This window comes from Pararge aegeria, chromosome 25 (genome assembly GCF_905163445.1).
Source record: "Pararge aegeria chromosome 25, ilParAegt1.1, whole genome shotgun sequence".
NCBI classification, from domain to species: domain Eukaryota; kingdom Metazoa; phylum Arthropoda; class Insecta; order Lepidoptera; family Nymphalidae; genus Pararge; species Pararge aegeria.
In genome coordinates this window covers 6,310,166-6,333,428 of record NC_053204.1, presented here as the reverse complement: position 1 = coordinate 6,333,428, position 23,263 = coordinate 6,310,166, and the positions used below count along the sequence as shown (strand labels likewise).

General features: G+C 35.4%; 1 protein-coding gene across 2 annotated transcripts in view; it reads right to left on the bottom strand.

The window, feature by feature from the left end:
• Positions 1 to 3,410: 3,410 nt before the first annotated feature.
• Positions 3,411 to 23,263, bottom strand: part of LOC120634837 (E3 ubiquitin-protein ligase CBL-B-B) — a 111,641-nt gene continuing 91,788 nt past the window's right edge. Inside the window, exons 6-13 of one of the 2 annotated variants that reach the window (XM_039905664.1) lie at positions 22,343 to 22,449; positions 20,633 to 20,745; positions 18,236 to 18,324; positions 16,667 to 16,758; positions 7,989 to 8,229; positions 6,957 to 7,069; positions 5,340 to 6,207; positions 3,411 to 5,107 (exon numbers count right to left, since the gene is read on the bottom strand). In XM_039905664.1, coding sequence (XP_039761598.1) covers positions 4,890 to 5,107; positions 5,340 to 6,207; positions 6,957 to 7,069; positions 7,989 to 8,229; positions 16,667 to 16,758; positions 18,236 to 18,324; positions 20,633 to 20,745; positions 22,343 to 22,449 — 1,841 coding nt within the window. In that variant the 3' untranslated portion in view covers positions 3,411 to 4,889. Of the gene's footprint in view, positions 5,108 to 5,339; positions 6,208 to 6,956; positions 7,070 to 7,988; positions 8,230 to 13,293; positions 13,762 to 16,666; positions 16,759 to 18,235; positions 18,325 to 20,632; positions 20,746 to 22,342; positions 22,450 to 23,263 lie in introns of those variants that run through there. The other variant, XM_039905665.1, reaches the window with a different exon arrangement.

The following is a 23,263-nucleotide window of genomic DNA, read 5'->3' as shown; positions in this document are numbered from 1 at the left end:
CTAGTGAAGCAAAAATACTGCGCCGAATTTTGCGCAGTATTGAAATATGTATTGGTATCAGTATTTTACATTATTGTTTTCTTAAAAAACATTCGTAAGGGTTAAAATAAATTTCCACATTAATGCGGTTAACTTTTCATGCATGCATTTTGGTGGTTTCACGCTATTGTTTCTAGAAACAGGGATATGCAGTTGGAATACTTGCTGCCGAAATAATTTATCTATAATTTTTAGGGTATGGGGTTAATATACCTTACCCCTTAGATACCATTAGCTCAGCAGGATGGCTCGCTACCATCTTAGATACCATTAATACCACCAGTTTAAATTGCAGCCAAGAGCTAACTTGTAGTACAAAAAAAGCGTATTGCTTAGACAATCGACTGTATTGAGACATTTGAGTGCACTTCATATAAGCGCAAAGGCAATTCTTCCTTATGGAGGATTTTTCAGTTTTATGCAATCTTCCTGCATAGCAATTTTAATGTTTACAGCGATATCATTTGTACGATAGTGGTTAAAATATTATTGTTCAAAGAAAAAGTAAATATGATATTCCATTTTATTTCCTGCTTTATACCTACGCTAGGCATAAACTGTGCACGCTACCGGCTATCAGGGATTTCATACTCTATGGCAGGTTTTAACTGTTTCGGTATTCGAGTATGTGTACGATATAAATCTTCGTCAAAGTACAATTATTGGTTTGTGAATAAAAAAATTGCGAGAACAATAATTTTAATGTTATCATTGTTTTATTATTTACATCAACAACTAATTTGCATTCAATTAGGGTGGATTCGCTTTTCATTGCAACTTTGTCGACGGAAAAAAGGTTCCAGTTATGTTGTTCTTGAAAGCATCCGGCTTAGTTTGTTGTGGGCTTCTTCTTAGACCAGGGCGCGTTTGGAACCCTCGTAGCTAAGTGCCATCTATGTGCCTATTTGAATAAAGAAATATTTGACTTTGACTTTGAAAATACTATTCGGAAGGAGAGTTACAGTAAGTTTGTATTAAACATTTAGGCTCCCGAGGCAAAACTATTTGAAAGCGGTCTTCCCCAATCTTTAGGAACCCTGTGTCCGGAATGAATTTATTTGTTGATAGCGTTGACCAGGATAAAAAAGGCCTTTATTTAATTACGTAAGCTCAAAATATCGGTCTAAGAGTATAAATAAAAAAAAAAGCTGACCAAATTAAAAATATAAAAAATACAAAATTTTAAAAAAACCCCGACACTACTCCAAATAAAAAAGCCCTTTCATTTGATACTCATATTGAAGGAGTTTTTGTGGAGGCGGCCATCTTGGTTTTGAAATTTATCGTAGTGTATAGTCAAGGCCTTTCATCTGATACCCATATTGAACGAGTTGTGAAAAAATATATATAATCCGCTATTTAGAGCGGCGGTCATCTTGTACCGATTTTCATCAAACATAGTTAAAAGCACACTACCGTTTTTTATTATGCACATCATCCGTTCAAGAGCCACGCCTACGATGCCACAGACATACACAGAGGCACACACACACACACACACACACACGTCCAAATTTTAACACCCCGTCGTTATTGCATCAGGTGCTAAAAGCACCTCACGTGAATTAAGTCAGAGATTGTAACATATGTAGTAATCTAAACTATAAATAAGATAAGCAATCTGCCGAGTTTCTTGCCGGCTCATCTCGGTAGAATCTGCCTTCTGAACCGGTAGAGTCACTACAAACAGACTAACTTGACGTTTCAAAAGTGCTTATAAACTAGGCCTACTTGAAATAAAATAATTACAGACAAATTTTCCGTTGACAAAGTTACTCTGAAAGCAAAGACCCCACTTGACGGTTTGTGTAAGTCAACCTTTATTAATATTAATATTGCGAAGTCATAAGTCAAGGTGTCAAAGAATAACGTCAAATTCTCGACGTTCTCCAATAAATATGAAAAAATATATTTTACACGATATATTTTTATTATTATTATTATTAAAGACAGCGTTTTATATGAAAATATAGGTTTTGAAATACCATTATATACAAAGCTATATATACGTGTTACAAGTAGCGTACAATACTGACAAAATCGTTTGCATCAGAAAGGAACAATGGAAGAGAAATTAACTAAAGTATCTATTAAATTAAATAAATCGCAAATAAATACAACATTTTACAGTTTATTATCGCATAGTTACTCCAAACAATTAGAACAGTAGGTGATAAAAGTCCCAAATAATTAAGGATATTAAAAAAAACAGTAGTTGCAGAACTTGTCCGGTGAAATACCGCGATGCTTATTTCTGCTGCTTAACAGCATTGTTGTATTCCGGTCTGAAGCTACTTGCACATAAGGGTTAACGTCTACACTTCGGTTAATGGAAACAAAGCGGCACTTTATAAGACGTTTTCCTTGTGAAGTATCACCCAGTTTAGAGACATCCGCTATAAACTGGGTGACACTTCGCATTTTACCATTAAGTGGGTCGATTTGCTTGATCCATGAATTATTAAAATAAAAAAAGTGCGTGCGAGTACTTATGTATACGCGTTAGAAGTTATACTTACAAGATAAAAATCTTTTCAAAAATTTTATCTTTCGCATTTCTACGGTCGTAGGAAAAACGACACCAGCAATAGAAAAAAGGTATTTAATACTATATTATCTAGTTAAAATGATTTAAAGTTTATTTAAATATCACAAAAGAATATTTCTACATAATTTCACAACCAAGCTTCACTCAATAATAAAATTTGAGATTTTTGTACATTTTCATTAATTAAATCACCGGACTGAAAGTGTACACTGTCAAACCTTATAGCTAACTTCAGGGTGTCGGTTTTTTGTGACGGTGTACGCGCATCCTAAAAATTACCTCTCATAATTTTTCCCCAACGCGCCAAAAGAAGTATAACTTCAAAAAGAAATGGAAATGTATCATAGTTTCAACCTATTTACTATTATCAAAAAGAATTAATAATTGAACACACTGTAATGTGCACTCTATTCCTAAAAAGGTAAGGTCGGTATTATAAATGAAAATAAATATATATACTGGATTTTTTACGGTCTAAGTCCCGGCACTCGGCTAGATTGCTTGCTATAGGGGATATTCCCCTTCAGAGGGGAGGGAGAGGAGTGTCACTTAAAGCTTATAGTAGTTCTAAAGCTTTTCCATTAAGCCAAAAAAAGACATGAAGCTTTCTTAAGTAGCAGTTTATGTTGACATTGAGTTCGAAGTCCACTGCTGGACAAAGGTCTCTCGTAATGAACACTCCACACTGTGTTCAACGGCTCCAAGGATATGTGATCTTGCATCGGAAAACGCTGCGATCAACTTCAAACCAGTCGCAGTGAGCCGTTGGACACAGAAATCCCTACAAAGGACCTATGTCCAGCATTGGACGTACATTCGTTGATATTATTATGATAATGCATTAACGGCCCACTACGGGGCACGGGTCTACTCTCAGAATGAAAAATGTTTAGGCCGTAGCCCACCACGCTGGTATTATACACGAATTGGTAGACTTCACACTCCCACTCCAGTATCCAGTGCCAGATATCCGAGTGCTAAAATTAAACACCCCCCCACTTGGCTTTCACCCATACAAACTTCCACCAAACTACAAATCATTTTGTATGGAGTAACCTTATGCGAAAATTATTATCAATGTACCCTCAAAGCAAAAAATATTTTAAATCTATAATACTAATCGATAACAACGAAATGTATTGTGCATCTAAACATTGTTATTGGCGAGTTCTTATTATTATACAATTCAACTAAACCAAATAACGTTTTGAAAAAACTATTAAAACATTTATATACAATAATAATAAGTAATTATTTAATTTTATGTTTTAAAAACGCTAAGATTCAACTTGCCAGATCGTTATAATCACGCGTCATTCAATTATTATTTTAATATTAGTCTATTAATTTAATGAAACATTCTAAGATAAGTTACTTTTGCTAATTTCGACCTAGTGACAATTTTGATTGACCCTTTTATTTTCGGAATATCGCACAATACTTAAACAGCTCAATATCAATTAGGTCGACAAATCGAAATGCATGAAATACCTTTTATAATATGACTACATATTTTATCTATCACCAACTCAAGGAAGCTTATTGTTATTAATGCTATTCGATTTGGCAACCCAGTGAACGTGACGCCATGCAAAGTAATAACTTCATATCATTAATTAATTTATATTTATAAATAAAAATTGATTTGAAAGCGTGCAACACCGAAAATACTCGAATAACAGACTAAATATTTTAATGTCAAGTTAAATAACAGATTAAAAAGTGTAATGTCAAAAAACACAGATTAAATTAAAAAGATGGATAGAACGATCAATGTAACAACCCTATATTGCCAAATGTAAAGTGAACCTTGTATTAATGTTATATATTTAATGGTATAGGTTTTATTTCGTTACGTTTGCTTGCTTTCAATCAAAGTGCAGCAAACGTAAACATATAATGTTTTTGAGCAAACTTTGACATTGGATGACAGATAGAAGGATAGATGGACCATCTATTTTTGTTATGCAAGTAACATCAATTTTTTTTACGTTACTTGCAACAAAGTAACATGCATGACAAAAATGGATATATAGACATTCTTTCTCGTCTGCAAAAAACGTCAAAGTTAATTTACATTATTTAACATTTTACGTAGTCAGCAGTTTAGGTGGCGAACAAAGTTTTTGAGTTCGCCGAGTTTAGGTCCTTTTTATTGCATTACAAAGCTGGACCTAATAACCATTTTGAATTGTAATTCGTACTTCTAAGATATAAGGGTCATTGATAATCGAAGTCTATCTCTATCTTTTTAAATTAGTCCAAAGTTAAAAATTAGTGCCGCCTATAAAATTTTAATATCCTAGCATTTATGTTGCACTTTACACCCGAACTCGTGTAATATATCGCACGCCATTTCTAGATCGTTCCTAGTGATGCCTAATGCTCGCACAACGATGTCCTTGGGGTATCCCTCGCCTACCAAACGAGCGATGTAGTCTAAATTTATATTTTCGTACGATACGTTGTCGCAGTACTTTCGTCCGTGTTTGTCGTGAGTTAACGGATTGATCTTTTTGGCTGAAACAGACAAAAAATAAACAAAATTATGATATAGAAAAATTTGTTTGAATGTAGTAGGGCTTCTTGAGACAGAGCTCGTCTGGGTAAGTACTACTGGGGCGTGGTGGTGAGTCGAAATTAATCTAAGATTTTAATTGTATAAACTTTTTCATAGGCCAATTATCGAAAAAGACAGCATAAAATAATTCGCGCATAGTTCCTGAACGTAAAGTAAAAGTTATCAACTCACGTGCTACAGCCAGTTCATTTTTCTCCACACCAACGTTCTCATAAGGCGGATCCTTGACATCTTCCGATGGAAATTTTGGCATTGTAGTAGATTTCGTTGGCTGACTGTCCATACTACCACTCGTTGTAGAAGGTAAAGATCGCTGCCTTGGAGGCGCTCTATTCTCAACCCTAGTATCACGATCGAAACTGGATCTATCAGAGCTTTGCATCCTATCCCTATCAGGCTTATCAGGCCTTTCTGGTGGATTCCGGAAATCTATATTTCTAGTATCTTGCACGTATCTTTCCGCTTGTCGCTCCAATATTCTATTTTCTGAATTAGATCTATCTGTTCTGTTCTCTATTTTCTCGAATTGCGTTCGATTTTCCGAATGCCTTTCTTTATCTAGTGAGATTAGTCTATCGTTTATTTGTCTATTTTCTTGTCTTTCGTGCCTTTCTGGTGGCTTGATATCTAATTGTCTGTCAATGTGTCGTTCTGGTAATCTATTATCCGGTTGCCGTTCAGTTAATCTGTTATCGATGTGTCTTTCTGGGAGTCTGTTATCTGGTTGCCTTTCGATAACTCTTTCTAGAAGTCTTATATCTTGATGCCTATCAATGTGTCTTTCTAATAGCCTATTGTCTTGTTGCCTTTCGGTAGGTAGCCTATTATCTATTGGTCGTTCAATGTGTCTCTCTGGCAGTCTGTCTGGAATTCTGTTGTCCGGTTGTCTTTCAATATGTCGTTCAGGTAGTTTTTGGTCTTGCTTCTCAGGTTTGGGTTCGGTTAGCCTTTCGGGAGGCGGGGCTGGAAGTGGTCGGCTGTTTGATTGTGGTGTGCAGGCTCTTCGAGGTTTCTCAAAAGCTCGTGGATCTGGCGGTACCTTTTAATTACAAATTGTACTAGATTAAATTATAAAAATTAAGATTAATTTGCTCCGCGAAAAGCAGGAGAATCTGTATAGTGTAATCTATAATTTCTTCAATCCTTATACTCCACGCGTAATAGATCTTCGGCAATGTACAATTTTACTTTGTAAAGTCAAAATCCCCTGAAGATGCTCCGGTCGAGCGAAACGTGCGTAGAGGATACATGGCCAAAGATATGTTTGGTGTGGAGCGACAGCATTACTTATATCGTATATATATATATATATATATATATATATAATATTTAATACTAGTAAAGAAAACCACGCAAGCGTGTTCGATCGTTAACAGATTTTTTTATATTAAGTTAAACTGCTTTGCAATAATCAAAATTCAATGAAATAAAGATTTCCTTTTATCCAGGAAATTTGACTAAATCGTGTATAATTGTTATCTAGGAAAAATCCAAGGTAACGAGTTTTAAATGTACGTTTTTCGTGATTTATTCAAATTTTAGGACAAAATAAAAAATGCTTGTCATTATTGTAGACATAACCGATTTATTTGGTTATTTTAAATTTGAACAACTATTAAAAAGGATACTGACTATTTCACGAAGTGTATGTTCAACATACAAAATTATGAATTGCAAAATCGCACACTGCAATTGACTCCGGTCGTGTCACAATCATAATTTATATTTATTAATGCATTTATATTGTCTGCTAAATAAATAAATTTATAAAGAAAGTAAAATTTGTACCTCATGTCTTGTATCGATAAGTCCAGTGATAGTTTCCGTTGATCCAGTGATAACTGAGGTGAGGCGATGTCGCGAGTCCGGTTCAGGTTCGAGAGATGAACGGCGGCGGGGTTCTAGTAAAATAAACTTTTTATTTAGTCCCCAATTGGTGGTACTGTGGTGTTAGTAGAGATTTTTATGTCAGAGTTCGTCCGGGGAAGTACTCCATGCATATCTCTGCCACAAAGCAGCATTCTTGCAATGACGTTTCGGGTCAGAAGAACGTGGTTACCGGTGTTATAATAGGCATATGAGGCGAAACCATTCCGAGAACGGGTTTTTTACATGCCCTGCGAAGTGTTGCCCTGTAGGCGATAGTTATCCAATTACCATCAGATGAGCCAGCTGCTTTGTCCATCAAAATTTCTTTATTCATGTAGGCCAGTCACAGGCACTTATGAAGCGTTCATACATATATGTTAACATAATTGTAAGGGGATGGTGATAACTTCGTTCGCCAACTTAAACCTAAAGCTGCGAGGCTTCCAAACGCGCCCTCGTCTAAGAATAGCCCACAACAAACTTAGCCGCGTAATTTTTTTTTGTTATCACCATCTCACAGTTAATTTATATAAAGCTATGAAGCTAGAGCAATTCACACCCAAGCTTTTTTATGGTTTAAGTAATCCTTAATATTACTATAGGATTTTTCTCATCTCTCGTCAATAATTACTATAGAAAAATAGAGCGAATTAAAATACTTATAGAAGTTGTACTTCTATAAGTATTTTTTTCTCATAACATAAGAACTTTCATCAGTTATTCTAGCAACTCACATTACTGGTACCTCGGACACCGGCATCGAATCGCCCGCCAGCGCTGTTACTTCTTTTGCTCGGTTCCTAAGGGCCCTAGCGTTATGTTAAATATATATAATCTACATTTGGGCTTACAATTTCCGGGAGGGTTCCAACCCGCAAAACTACTCGTCTACGGCCTTACTACAGGACACATCTTTTTTTAAATTACACTTGCTGAATGTTTACAACTCACCCATAATACTACTAGCTGCCGCAATATCTTGAACACTAGACGCTGCAACAATAGTCTCCGCTGGAGAGAGACTTTTCCTTGGCGGTAATGGCGGCGCTCTTAACTCTCCGTAGGCATTCTCCGTGGGCATGGGCGCTCTCCGCGTTGCGCGAGGAGAGTGGCGCGGTGAAGCCCCGGCCGATCTCACTCCCGGTCGGAGGGCGTCTATTGTTGACGTTGCCGCGTTGAATTCTGACCAATCCTGAGATATCCCGTATGTTTTAACCACTATTATCGTGCTTTAAGCAGTGATATTACATGACTTTTGGTATTAAAATGGTGATATCAGTAATTCAAATATAAAGATTGAGTGATCAAACACCTTTATCTAGTCAGCCTAAATGTATTCTCCGTTTTAAACTCAGGTCAGTTTAGGTATGGGTCAGTATAAGAAGAATGTTATTTTACATAAATAACTTACAGGTCCAGTAGGGACCTAAGTTTTAGAATTGTGGAACACTTATTGGCCTAATACCAGCTATTAAAGCAGAGTGCGAGTGTGATTATTTTTTTTTATTTTGAATCTATAATTTAAGTAGCTAATTGATCGTACAAGAGGAATGTTTTGAATATCCAGACAGATCAACAAGGCTTAAAAAGTGCTGAGATACTATAAACTATTTAATAATCTGACTGAATAAATAAATAAAAAAAACAAGATATTGAATGTTAATATGTATTATTAAATGGTCTAATCAGGCGGATTTACAAAGTATCCCTTTTCAAAGTAACACTTTCAAAGGCCGAAAGTTAAATTCCACCAATTAAAACTAAATGGCTGATATTCTATGTAAAATCTAATTTATAATTTGTAACTAATCTTATTGGTTCTAAGATAGAGCCTTGTGTAACCCCTATTGGCAGTTCTCATAACTTTTTAATAATTGTCTAATAACGTTACGACTTGAATAATATATTAAAAGTTGTAGTTTACTTTAACATACCTATATTAAATTTAGTATCTGTTATATTTTAAAAGTTGCTTAGCATGATCAAAAGCGTCTTATAAATCTATGCCAGCAAAATCAAAGATAAAGAAAAGAAAAGACTCACAAAACTGTGAAATCTATTCGCATTTTAAATAAATAATGAATAAGTCAATAGTTTCTTATTAATCCTTAATTTTCATAAAAATATAATGTTATTTAAAAAGTAGAATTATATGTATTAGCACCTAGCGATGCTTTAATGTCAGTATCACAGCACAGATTATATCCTACCACTAAAATTATTACGTAAGACCAAATAACTTTAGTTAGGTTATAATGCAAGCCCATGAATGCAATAATGAATGATTTTTTCAAATATCTTATCAGTTTAAAGGCTGCAGAGTGAAGTAAGCTATCTGTAAATATATATATATATTTCCATGCTAAAAAGTAGCTGAATGGATTTCTTTGAAATTAGATATTAAAGTAGTCTTGGAAAAATACGCTGCTGTTTATATCCAGCTACTATACCATACTGTAAGATACAGTTTTTCGTAACGATATTTTTTTGCTTACAGAAACTTTCGTATTTATAAAAATAGTTGGGATACAGGTGTAACACACGACTATAACTAGTATTTGATTAAAAGGAACAGATAAAAAAGCGCCAGGGATGCAAAAACGCAAAAGAAAACACAAAAAGCACATTCATTCAAGCGTATATTGTCAACATTCAAGTACACTTACAAATAAATAAATCCATAGACATAAAAAAAACGTAAAAAATAATTACTTACATAATATCTAAAGAAAATATGCAAATAATAATTAACCTATAGCATAACATCCATAATCTATGGACATGCGTGGCCGGGATGCGTATAAATGCGTACCATATTTAAATTAAAAAAAAAAATTTAATTAACAGTGTTCAACTAATTGTCAATGGATGCTAGATAATTAATAGAAAATTAGTTAGTTCCAGGTAAAAAAGACAAATTTCTAAAACAATTTTCAAATTTAAATTCAGGGGTGGTCGAGTGATGAATGTAATTGCAATTCACGAATCACGAAAAGCATGCGAATGCGGTAAATATAGATACCCCTACATGAATGGCATTCCGATCCAGTGCAGATGAGTTAAAAGCGGTTTTTTAGTTTTGGAAAATAACCTATCCTATTTAAGGAGGAAGGGGGAAGCCTTTAAAGAATCAGCTGGCATTGGTTCGTGAACGCTGAATTCTAAACATTGAAGAAAAAAAAAAATCCACAAACTAATTCAAAACATCGTAAGTGTTTACTTATGACAACCCTATTGAAGATAAAAGACCGACACGTGCATAGTACCTACGCTACGGCAATGCTTACATAACAAAGTGACAGCGGTCACATGATTTTAATTTTGCATGTTATGGCTGTATTACTTTCAGTATTACTATGGCAGTGGTTTACCCAAAAACTATAAGGTTTTGGTTTCAAGAGTATATAACGTTCCTCTATAGCCTGTGAAGCATTATTTTCATTTACACGTTATATAGTAGCTGAAAAATAAATGGGGTTTTGTGAAATCTATATATAAAAAAGAAACTTGAAAATGTACACCATTTATAACTCAAGAACGGCTGGACGACGATTTTAATGATATTTCATTTTTTGGATTCCTCTTAGACCGGAATAGGATAATTAGTATTAAAATATAAGGGAAGGAAAGTTATTTTTCCTTTTAAACTAAAGTTTATATTACATATAGAGGATTGCGGCATATACGCATTCCGGCTTCTTTTTGCTTTGCACCTAGGACAAATATCCGAATTAAAAGATTCAATAATTTAAATAGATTATAACTACATTAATAATTTTAATTGATTACTCCAGCAAGTCATAACGTATTAAGAGACATTTTCAAGACGGCTTCGTTCGTTTAAAGAGGTTAAATTCGGAAACTAAATATGGTTAAGAGTGTCCCACCCCAGCATTGGTATGGTGGGTCAATAATCTAATTACCTTATGTTCTATGAGAGAGTAGGGCCAGTAATGGACTGTTAATACGCTGAGGATTCTGATGTTTCAAACTTAAATGCAAGCTGTGGTGTATTCAGTTATATCAAGGTCATATCGTGAAAGAACAAAACGCTCGTTTACAGGTGTTTGTCTCTACTATTTATTGTCCCCTTTAAGAAGTTCATAGAATTGGTGCGATATTATTATCATCATTACCAAACTATTACCACAGGATGAGAAGGGTTCTAGCCGTAGTCCACCACGCTGGCCAAGTACGGATTGGTGGACTCCACATGTTTTTAAGTACTGAACTGAGAACTCTAAGACTTTTTTTTCATCCATAATGTAAGGTGTTATATATATTAAGACAACAAATTCAAGTATGTTTACAATTACAATCACTGGGTAAGATTGTAAGATTTTCTACCTAGATTTTTTATTCGATCTTTAACTGCGATTTGTATGAAATCGAAAAGCGCCATCTAGTAACAATACTAGGAAACAATTTTTTCACACCAAAACTCACACTAGGACCCTGAACTAGTTTTTATAGTATCTACAAAAATAAATCTGATACAGAGATGCGGGTTAAAGTACTGGCACTTTGTTGTACATGCCAGTACATGGCAATTGAAGCTTGGAAGTTGGGGCGCAAATGTGTGTATCTGTGAAAATTCATTTTTCGTAATCTTTTTATTTATTTATTTATTCCCATCTTACATTTTTGTCATTACAGGAAAAAGTTATCCTAATACGACAATGAAGCATGTTATGTAAATATTAATAATATATATAACTATAGTGTGTATGATAAAATCCAAATCGCTATATTTGTGAGTTCACTCAGAGTGCAACAAAATAAATCCTTCATCTCGGCTATCACATTTTATAATGTAAGCAGTTTATTATGTAGTTTTATTTCTATCTTTTTTTCTGTTATACAATAAATTTTTGTTAGGTATACAACAGATGGCTAATGTACGTAAGTAGCGCACGTTTGTGATCTATTTTTGCGTTGCCTTCCACGACCTGACAATTATTGGTTACGCTTTATTATGCCACTTGCGTTAAATTTTATACGCCGTCTTAATGCTTGGACCAGTTATGACGACGAATATTTGTTGGCCCCTCATTACATAAAATTCGACCTTGAAAATGTTTCTCAATACGCAATAAAATTTATTTATTACAAAATATTAAATTATTAAAAAAAATGTCATAAGTATTAATGCAAAATTACTAATTCATTTACATACAACACATTTGTGTTTATAATTTTTTTTTTAAATTATATTTCATATCACTGGGGGGCGTTATAAAATACACATGAGTCATTCTGTAAGCACGTTTTACGAGTGTCAAAAGTTAAAACTCAAGAGGCCGGACAGGAGGCGGGTAACACTGAAATAAATCCAGCATCACTCCCGTTTAAGTGATTGTTTACTATTATCGAAAAAAAGACGAAAAATTAATCACAGAGACTTTTTTTAATTTTTTTTTAAATTTATACTACAAATTAAAAAAAGATAAAAGATGATTATGATTTAGTTATCAATGATTGAAAAATAATTATAACTATGATGAATCAGTCCCAATTTATTATAATACACAAAAATACGTACAGTCAATGTCAAAAGTGTAAAAAATAATAATTTGACATAGATTGTATGTAGGTGTAACAAAACGATAATTAAATGTATAAATTAAGTTTATCAACTAAAACTACATTCATACTGTGGTTTAATATATTTTTAATTTAATGCTGTACATCGCTGGTGTATTTTTTTTTATTACACTATAAGTTAGCCTTTGACTGAAATCTCTCCTGGTAGTAAATGACGGTGCAGCCTGTGAAGACTTAGAAATAAATCAATATATAAATACAGATTTAAGGATTATTATTAAACAATCCAGTATCCAAAGGAGAAGCTGAGAAAGCATGCCTGTTTGTGTCAATACAAATAAATAAAATCCCTCTTGTACTCAGATAAACGTTTTTAATTTTTAGGCATAAACTATTTTGACGGGTCCCTCAGAGGTAGGTAGAGCTAATTTTTATGTCTGAAATTACTTCTTAAAAAACTATTACAATGAAATTAAAGTTCTCCTTTTCATTATATATTTGATGTTTCTCTCTCATTTTCATCTGGCGTAAGATATTTTGTTTTTTGTCTGTGTGTCTGTCAAATCTTTTTTCTGAGGGACGTAGAGTCGAAATTAGATAGATAGATAAATTCTTTATTGCACACAATTAAGGGATAAAGATACCATATATTGAAAACATAAATAGTAGAAAAATAAAAATGCGCAAAGACGGTCTTATCGCTTTAAGCGATCTCCTCCGGACAACCCTTAATGAAAGAAGAAAATGATGAACGAAATTAATATGATAATATTTCATATTAATTTCGACTCTGCGTATATCTGAAGTCTGCTATTTCTTGCAACTTTGAAAACACAAAACCGCTCAGCTAGGGTGTGTGCCCACCGCTAAGTGGAGGTAAAAAACACTCGCAAAGTAATCATAATTTATAGTGATCCTAATGACGTGGGAGCCACAATATAGTAATAGTAAAGTTTTTATTAAAGGCAAAAGGTAAATAAGGGAAGAGGCTAAATTTTAATCAATTACCGCGATGAAAATACTATTATTTTATAATTTTTTTAAATAACGCGAGCTAAACTACGCGTCCCAGCTTGTTAATTATTTTTATTAAGCCACAGTACGAAAGCATTTAAATGGAAATATATCGGGTCGATTTGGAATCCGCGCAACTCTAAACATGCGGTGATTTTCTCCGCCTCTGCGAAATAAACACAATACTTTACTAAAATGCACATGCGGACAGTTTGGATGCATTGGAATTTAGACATTCGATCAATGTGATATAAGGTTGAATTTTAATTGCTACGGTGTTCGATCAATACACTTTTTATGCACAAGAGCATAAACAAGATCATTAAGAGCATGAATAGTGTTTTTTTTTTTACTACGCTTTTTTAAGATTTATTCATTCGTAATATCGTCTTTAATTTTATTGCAACTGATATAAAATTGTGTAGACAAGTAATGTATTGTTTCTCGTATATTTAAATCTCTTATTTTCGCTTAGTTTGAATCCCAAACAAGCGTGGGATTCCAACTCAGCACTCGCAGAAATTGAACTTAGCTCCCTTGTAAAATAAAAAAAAATAGCTATTTTATTTTTTTTACGAATCAGATGTTTGGTATCACAAATTAAACTGACAAGTATAAAAGTATTGCCGTCCCTTTCTTATTACTCCCTACTACGTTTAGAAAAAGACAGCAATACTTTTAGGACTATCAAACTAGTTTCCGAACAAATAATATCTCAACCGATTTGTTATTCGAATTCCAATGCAACCAACTATCAAAAGTAAAATAAAAACAAAAATAAATAACTAGTAAAAATTATCTTACAAGTGTGCCAAGTTGATAATAAATACCCATGCGCAATTTTAATGTAACGCGAAGTTTAATTATTATTAATGCACTCTTGTACGACACTACTTTTTCAATACATTTGTATGTAAAGCACGCTAAAATAGAAAATACATATGAATAAAAAAAACAGTTCATATACTCCCACTGTATGTTATTATATGATCCTTGAATATAACTTGGTTTAGTATGTAAGATTTTTCTAAATACAAAAATTAATCCATATCGAGCCGTTTCTGAGATACACGAAATAAGTATATAACGTAATATTTACAACGTATAATCGAATTACGAAATAATGTTGAAGGATGCATAAGAATGTTTCATAAGGAATCACCATGTAAAAATATTAAATCAAAAGAAAAATATTTATATTTTCATACAAACTATTTCAAAACATTGTAATCGTTTACTTGTGACAACCCTACTGAAGTTAAAAGAACGACACGCGCGTAGTACCTACCCTACGCGATGCGTATCCAATTAAGTGACAGGAGTCATATTAGGGCTGCATCTGATTTCTTTCAGTAAAAACTATGGCACTCAAAAACTAATAGGATTTCGGTTTTACAGACAAGTCTCAGAGACAGTAGTACATAATGTACTAAAGCCTTTGAAATATTCTTTCGGTTTTCATTTACACGTTGTATACAAGAATTGCAATATGTATTGTGATACAAAAATGTTAAGACCGATACTAAAATATTTACCCAGGTCAGGTCAGGACCTGGGCTTGATCTTCTTTATTGCAACAACTTAAAAAAAACATCGAATAAAGATAGTTTACTTCTTTCCGAGCAATTGCTGACTATTATTTATGAAGTTGTGCCGCAATCATCTACTTAACAGTTTAGAAAACAGTGCAATAAGATCCACTTTACGAGCAAATGTATTGAATAGAATATTATTACTAGAAACATCAAACAGCAGAGACGAGACAAGAGCCCATGGTACAATAAACCCACACATATAAACAGACATGCCAAATAAACTTCAAAATGCATTACATGCAGCGTGAAAAGTTCGCGGTTCGCGGACACTGGTTGTCATGTGTGACGTCACAAATTCGGAAGTAAAATAGACAAAATAAAACCGTTCGTAAAATATTATACCTCATTTTAGATGTCAGATGTCAAAGATATTTTCATTCTTCAGTTAATTGCGTGACGCCACAAATTAGGATTGTTTAAATTGGAATCAGAACGTTTACGTTGAACCAATTGTTTTCAACGATTATCTCGGTTTTCATTGCCCCACTGATTTTGAAAACATGTAATGTATTCATACATAAAATATCCAGTCTTTACAATGTCGTGTCTACGATAGATTTTTAACACAGTCGCAAACGTTAAAATCCCCCCGCAAGTATTTTACACGCAAACGTTCTTGTTTGTTGATTTCTCTTTCTTTCACGCAGCAATGGTCAATTTCTATCATAATGCCAAACCTAGAAATGTTACTTTGACATCTGTCACGCGTAATTATACTTTGCGAATAATAAAAGTTCTAAAAATATGTGTATCCGCCATTCGAAATTAGTCAGAAATATTACTTTGACATCTGTCACGCCTACTACATACTTTGCGAATAATTAAAGTTTTAAAAATATGCGGATACACTCATTCAAAATTAATTTGTAGGAGTCTGTTTGAGTGTTGATTTGTCCTTTCACGCAGCGACGCATTGACATGGTTTTAGATCATGAATGCATGAACATATAGTTCAAAAGCCGGTTAGTATTATGAAGGCTACTTTTAACCCGGGTGAATAAAAATTGACGCGGGCAGTAATGTTTACAATAAAGCGAACGAATAAAAAAAAAACATGGCAGACGCTAATAAGATACAGTAATATTTAAGCTTCATGAAATTCCTAACAAACATCCTTAAAATTCATGTTTGCGAAAATATCATAGCGGGCGAGAAATATTGAGTACGCGAAAATTAAACCATGAGTGACTATAAAATCCTAAGCGATAAATACATTCTTTAAAATAAGTGGTAATTTTTGAGACCAGTCTTTTATTAATATCAGTCATGTAGCAATTAGGTTTTTCGGTAATCAATTACTCAGTGGTCGTTTTCTATGTATTCGCCACTATAAATTCGCTCACATAGTATTTTAGTAAGCCATATTCAGTACTTTTAACATTTATTCCTGTTCGCTCGTTTTAATACTGCCTTTTTTCTAATTGAATTCTTGACAATACATTTTAGATTCTTTATATGTATATTAAATTAATTTACCTCAGGATCGTCGATGTCGTCTGTTAATCCGTTGAATGTGGTGTTTCTAGACGACCAGCCGTTTGAGTTGCTTGATATCGTTACTTCAGTACCTGAAAACATGAAGATGTTCTTTATGTTTGTCTGTTTTGATACTTTATTGCACACTATCTGTGCCCAAGTGAATCCAAGTATAACGTAGTATATAACCGTGTTTTTTTTTTTTGGATTTTAAAGTACCTCTGTACTAAATTTCGTTAAGATTGGTTCAACGGTTGAGCCAAACAGGTTTATTTTTGATTTGACTTCGACTAGTATAGCCAAATAGTCTCCCATAGTGTATATCCACTGCAAGTGAAGAGATGGAGTCTAAGATGATAGCGGGCCAACCTGTCAGAGGTATGACAGTTATATTAAACCTCCTATAGTTTCTACGCGACATCGCACCGGAACACTAAATCGCTTAGCGGCACGTGTATGTCGGTAGGTTGGTAACTAGCCACGGCCAAAGCCTCCCACCAGACCAGACCAGAGAAAATACAGAAATTGTAAATTGCAAAATTGTCCCTGCCGGGAATCGAACCTGGGACCTTCTACTTAAATTCAACATCGCTCACCGTTGCTCCAGGGTGGTTTTTTTTGTTTTACTACTGGTTAGCCCTTGACTGAAATCTCACCTGGTGGTGAGTGATGATGCAGTCTAAGATGGTAGCGGGCCAACCTGTTAGGAAGTTTGGTAGTCATAACCCCTAATCGGTTTCTACGCGACATCGCACCGGTACACTAAATCGCTCAGCGGCACGTCTTGGTCGGAGGGGGGGTAACTAGCCACGGCCAAAGCCTCCCATCAGACCAGAACAGAGAAAATCCCGGGACCTCCTTTAATTCAACAGAGCTAACCGTTGCGCCCGGGAGGTCGCTAAAACGCATAAAAGAACAGAGCAAAAACCGAGAGGTTTGTCTACGGTGACTTTGTTGAATTCCCCGGACGAGGTCTCTTATACTACTAAAAACTGCAAACTGCTTTTTTTTCATTTTTTTTTTGTGTTTATAGACGAGCGCTTGACTGCAATCACACCTGATGGTAAGTGATGATGTAGCTTAAGGTGGAGCGCGCTTGCTTAGAAGATGCCTATTCACTCTTGATTTTAAGGTACCCATATTGTAGGCACTGGGGAAAATGGAAGCTGGAAGGGCACTCCAGATTGTTGCGGTGCGGATCAGAGACGAAGATACGAAGCGCTTTGTACGCGTCCGCGGTATATCAACCACGTAGGTATCCTTACGGTGCCTCGCGGTTCGATATATTAACCACGTAGGGATCCTTACGGTGCCTCGCGGTTCGATATATCAACCACGTAGGGATCCTTACGGTGCCTCGCGGTTCGATATATCAACCACGTAGGGATCCTTACGGTGCCTCGCGGTTCGATATATCAACCACGTAGGGATCCTTACGGTGCCTCGCGGTTCGATATATCAACCACGTAGGGATCCTTACGGTGCCTCGCGGTTCGATATATCAACCACGTAGGGATCCTTACGGTGCCTCGCGGTTCGACGGTTCGAGAGCGAAAGAACTGTACTCACTTGAACCATTGCATCCCGACGATGAACCGGACGATCCCGACGAACCAGACGAGTTGGATGATACAGCTTTGACTGCAGTCTTTGCTATTCTGGAATCGAGAGCGAACTTTGCTTATTCAATTCATCGTCATATTCCTTCGACTTCAGAGAGCTCAGTGTGAGAATTTCAACTTACGTTTACTTATTCGATCGCGTGAAACTTAACTACCTTCAGTCTTAAGGAGATTCATTTTATTAACTCATCACACAAAATACAACGTGTAAATGAAAACCGAACTAATACTTCAGAATTCAAAATTCAAAAATTCAAAATTCATTTATTTCAAGTTGGGCCTAATATAAGCACTTTTGTAACGTCAAGTCTGTCTGTGTGTAGTGACTCTACCGCCGGTTCGGAAGGCAGATTCTACCGAGAAGAAGCCGGCAAGAAACTCTGCAGTTGCTCTTTTCCAATATCAACAATTTACATTTTACATTTTTTATCTTGTGAGAGATGAAAGCGGAGCCGGATGAAGAATTTAGAGGTACGTTATTTACTGTATCCGAGACATATCTGTGAAACCGAAACGCTAATAGGTTTTTTTTTAATTTTGTTTAACATTAGAGGATTCTGCAATGTCCATACAAACTCAGTGGAGTTTCAGGACATCAAGTCACCTATTAAAAAAAAAAAAAAAAAAGAGTAGAAATAAATAAACAAACCAACTGACACTTGATTTTGACGTAGAGCTAGTTGACAGGACGGAGTGTAACATATGCTTTGTAAGAAACCGTAAAAAACTCGGACGAAGAACGTGGGCAAAAGCTAGTTGCGAATAAAGCTTGACGTTGTTTAACTTACTTGACATTACAGGGTGTATGTTTGTTTGTCCTCTCTTTACGCCCTAAGTAAGCACGTTATCAACATGATTTTTGGCGTAAAGTTAGTTGACAGAACGAGTGTAACATATGCTCCCGGGCTTTATAAGAAACCGTAAAAAAATCGGACGAAGAACGTGGACAAAAGCTAGTAGCAAATAAAGTTTAAATAAATAAATAAAAATAAATAAATAAACTTTTATTTCAGGCCATTAGACCCATAATTGTGTTAGTATGACAAATAACTTAAACTATGTTAGTAGGTACTCATTTCTAGCTTAACAACTAATTCTATAACTAAAAACTATAACTAAAAAGCCCGAGGGAGCCTCTTGGCGCCTATGTGCGCACCCCCCCAGCACCTCCAGAGAGGACTATCTAGTTTCCTGGCCAATGCGCTGAGAAGAGTGTTGGTACTACTCATTAGCCTGCGCATCATGGACGCGGCACGCTTGCGCATGATCGCGTAGAAATCATCCACGCGAGCATCCGCAAACATTGCCGACGCACTGCAGTGTCGAGGCTTCCTCAACACCGCTCTCAGCACATTGTTATATTGAACACGCAAGGCACTGTAGGTCCGCTGCCTGTAGTCCGTCCACAGACTGCACGTGTAGAATGACTGGCAGTAAGCCCTGAATAAGGTCAGCTTTACTTGCCCAGTACAGCGCGCAAATCTGCGGGCTAACATATTGCCTCGGACCGACAGAGCCCGGCGCTCTCGTTCCATGTCACTATCATCCCTCAGGCTGTCGGTTACTACATGACCGAGATACTTGAACTCAGTTACTTGCTTCAGGGGATTACCACATAATTGTATCTTTGGTTTAAAGCTGGATAGTTTGTTCTTTCCCCTGAAAACAAGGAACTCGCTTTTTTTGGCGTTGTAACTGAGTCCATTCATCTCGGCATACTCCTCACAGAGTTGCAGCAACCTTTTAAGACCCCCAACTGAGGGGCTCAGTAGAACCATGTCGTCGGCGTAGCTAAGGTTATTCATGCGTATGCCATCTATTGAACACCCGACACCAGCTCCACCGAGCCTCTCAATCAGCTGGTTCACATACAAATTAAACAGCCTAGGGGACGTCAGCCCTCCCTGTCTCACTCCACACTCCATTTTATATGGGTCACTAAGTTCATTACCCCACCTAACCACATTAGTTTGGTTACCATACCAGTATTTAAACAATGAAATCAGTTCGGGTCTCAAAGCTGATTCCTTTTCGAGCTTATGCCACAAGACGTCGTAAGCTACTAGGTCAAATGCTTTGGATAGATCCAAAAAACAGGCATAAACAGGAGTTTTCCTGTCGGTATAGTACCGCACAGCTTGCTTGAGGCACAGGCACAGTTTAACGTTGTTTAGCTTATTTGCAATTTTCATTTGGTTATGTTATCGTAGTCTGTATTTGCTTATATACACAGAATTTTTATTTTTTAATTTTTCTCATATGGGTATTTAGCCTGAACTAAAAGTATTATTTTTATATAATTTTTCTTTTTCTCTTTTTTTTTTTTCATTATTAATAAACTTACTTGACATCAGTAGTAGTGGTGGGCGGTCGCGGAGGTACAAATGCGTCCACAACAACTTGTTCCGTGCCTTTTATCTCCGCTCTGCAGAACGGACAACCTTGACCTTCCGAGTCCTGGAAACAGTATTCGACCAGTGAATGAATGAATGAATGATTTAATGAATGAACTGTAAACAAGAATAAATAAATTAATATACTACGACAATACACACATCGCCATCTAGCCCCATAGTAAGCGTAGCTTGTGTTACGGTTACTAAGATAGCTGATGAATATTTTTATGAATATAGTGAACATACGCTCTTAATAGTTATATTTATAGAGCTACTCAAAGCTATAATAATAATTTCTCGGATTTAGATTTATTTAATCTTACTCTTGCTCAGTTAAAAAAACATCTTTATTCTAATTTCTAACTTCTAATTGTTTTACGTAAAAGTACTACTTATGTTTTCACATATCTACTTTGTATATAATATTGTTAATAAGGGTATTCCCTTATTTACATTATCTGTCAATAATATGTGTTTTATACATATTCTAAAGTTTCATAATTAAGTTATAAGTTTGCTGTCAATTTTAATGTATTTCGTTAGATTTATTAGCGGCTACTTAATTGGTGTATGTGTTATTTTCTTTGTACTAATTTTAAGTATTAAGTATACTGTTTGGGCCTTAATAAATAAAATAAAATAAAAAAATAAATACTTATAATATACAGATAAACACCCAGACACTGAAAAACAATCGTGTTTATCGCACAAGCGTTTTCCAGTTGTGGGAATCGAACCCACAGCCTTGGACTCAGAAAGCAGTCGCTGCTCACTGCGCTAGTCGGCCGACAAGTAGAATACATAGAGGGTCCTATTTGGCGGCTTTATAATATACTTGTAAGTCATTGTCTTGGGGCTGGCATGTCCTCAGGATAAAAGTCCCCGAAAAATAAATATAAAAGTCAAATATTATAATATTTATATTAAATTTATTATATTATATTACATTACTCAAAAATGTATATATGGTAGTGAAATGATGGCGAAGCTACGAGGGTTCTAAACTAACTTTTTGTTATAATAGTCTCCCATTAAATTATTAAACAGACAAACTTGTTTGACGACCTCCCAGGCGCAACGGTGAGCGCTGTGAATTTAAGTAGGAGATCCCGGGTTTTATTTCCGGAAGAGGGAATTTATAATTTCTGAATTTTCTTTGGTCTGGTCTGGGGGAAGGCTTTGGCCGTGGCTAGCTTTATTGCTACCTCCGACCCTTGGGCAGGACGGTGGTTATGTGGGACTCCCCCCTCTTAAGGGGTATACCCAAACTAAAAACTACCACGGCATGTCCCTCTTGATGTCTTTGTTAGACGCTCGGGGCTAGTTACCACCCTACCGATAAAGACGTGCCGCTAAGCGATTTAGTGTTCCGGTGCGATGTCGCTTGGACACCGATTAGGGGTACGAATACCATACTCCCTAACAGGTTAGCCCGCTACCATCTTGGACTACATTATCGCCTATCACCAGGTGACATTGCAGTCAAGGGCTAAAACTTTTAGACCAAAAAAAAGAAAAAAAAAGTTACGCTTGTTCAATAATTCAAAATGAACGGAACGTAAAAACTTGGTCATAAAAAAATATTTTAGATGTTGGTTTTTATAAATAAATAAATTAATAAGTAAATAAATTAAAAAATTAAAGTAGTATTTACTCACGATTTGCCAAGCGGTAAGGCAGGGCGTACACAATAGATGTCCACAAGGCTCTATTCTAATGTCCTTGTCGTTCTCCGCGCATATCTTGCATAATTGAAACGTGCTGCCTGAAATAAATAATACTTAATAATACAAACATGTTGAAGAAAAAGTTACTTTAACAGCGGGTCAATAAGTTGATATTTGAGCGCAGCAACCATGGGCGCTTAAGTTATATGAACCTAGGCTGCGAGCGTGCTAAATTGAACCTTAACACCATACTAAAATGTCGAAAATATATTAACGCTTGCATGCAAAATCTTTACTACCTTACACTGTCAATGAGAAAGCTACATTAATAGAAAGGCGTTGAGTTGATATTTGCACACATTTATTCATTTCAGTTGTAATACCTACAAGAGTGCGAGCTAAATGCAACCTTAGCACAATAACTAAATGTCGTGCAAGTACACGCCAAATTCAACCTAAAAGACATACTGACACGTCAACAGTAGAGAGATGCTTGGCTTCAAACATTATTACTTAACAGTGTTAAAAGAAAATAAATCTAGCAGCATGGTGATATGTATATATTTGCATGCAGTTATGCTGCGAGTTTCACGTAGTATTCACCTTTGCTGTGAGAGTGTGAGCTTAATGCAAACCTAAATATCGGCAATATTATAGACTTCTACTTCTATGCAAAAAAAACATTAATAACTAAACCCGTTACAGGGAAAGGTTCTTTAAAAGGAAGAAGTAATGTTTATTTTTGCCTGCCCAGCTGCACTGCGCAATTCACGTTGTTTTTACCTAGGCTAAGAGCGTGCGAGCTAATTTCAACCTTAACACCACAGAAAATAGGTCTTATAACAGATATGCTAGTAATGCTGACACGACATACGTATAGACGAATGGATAGATAAAATGTTAAAGAACTCA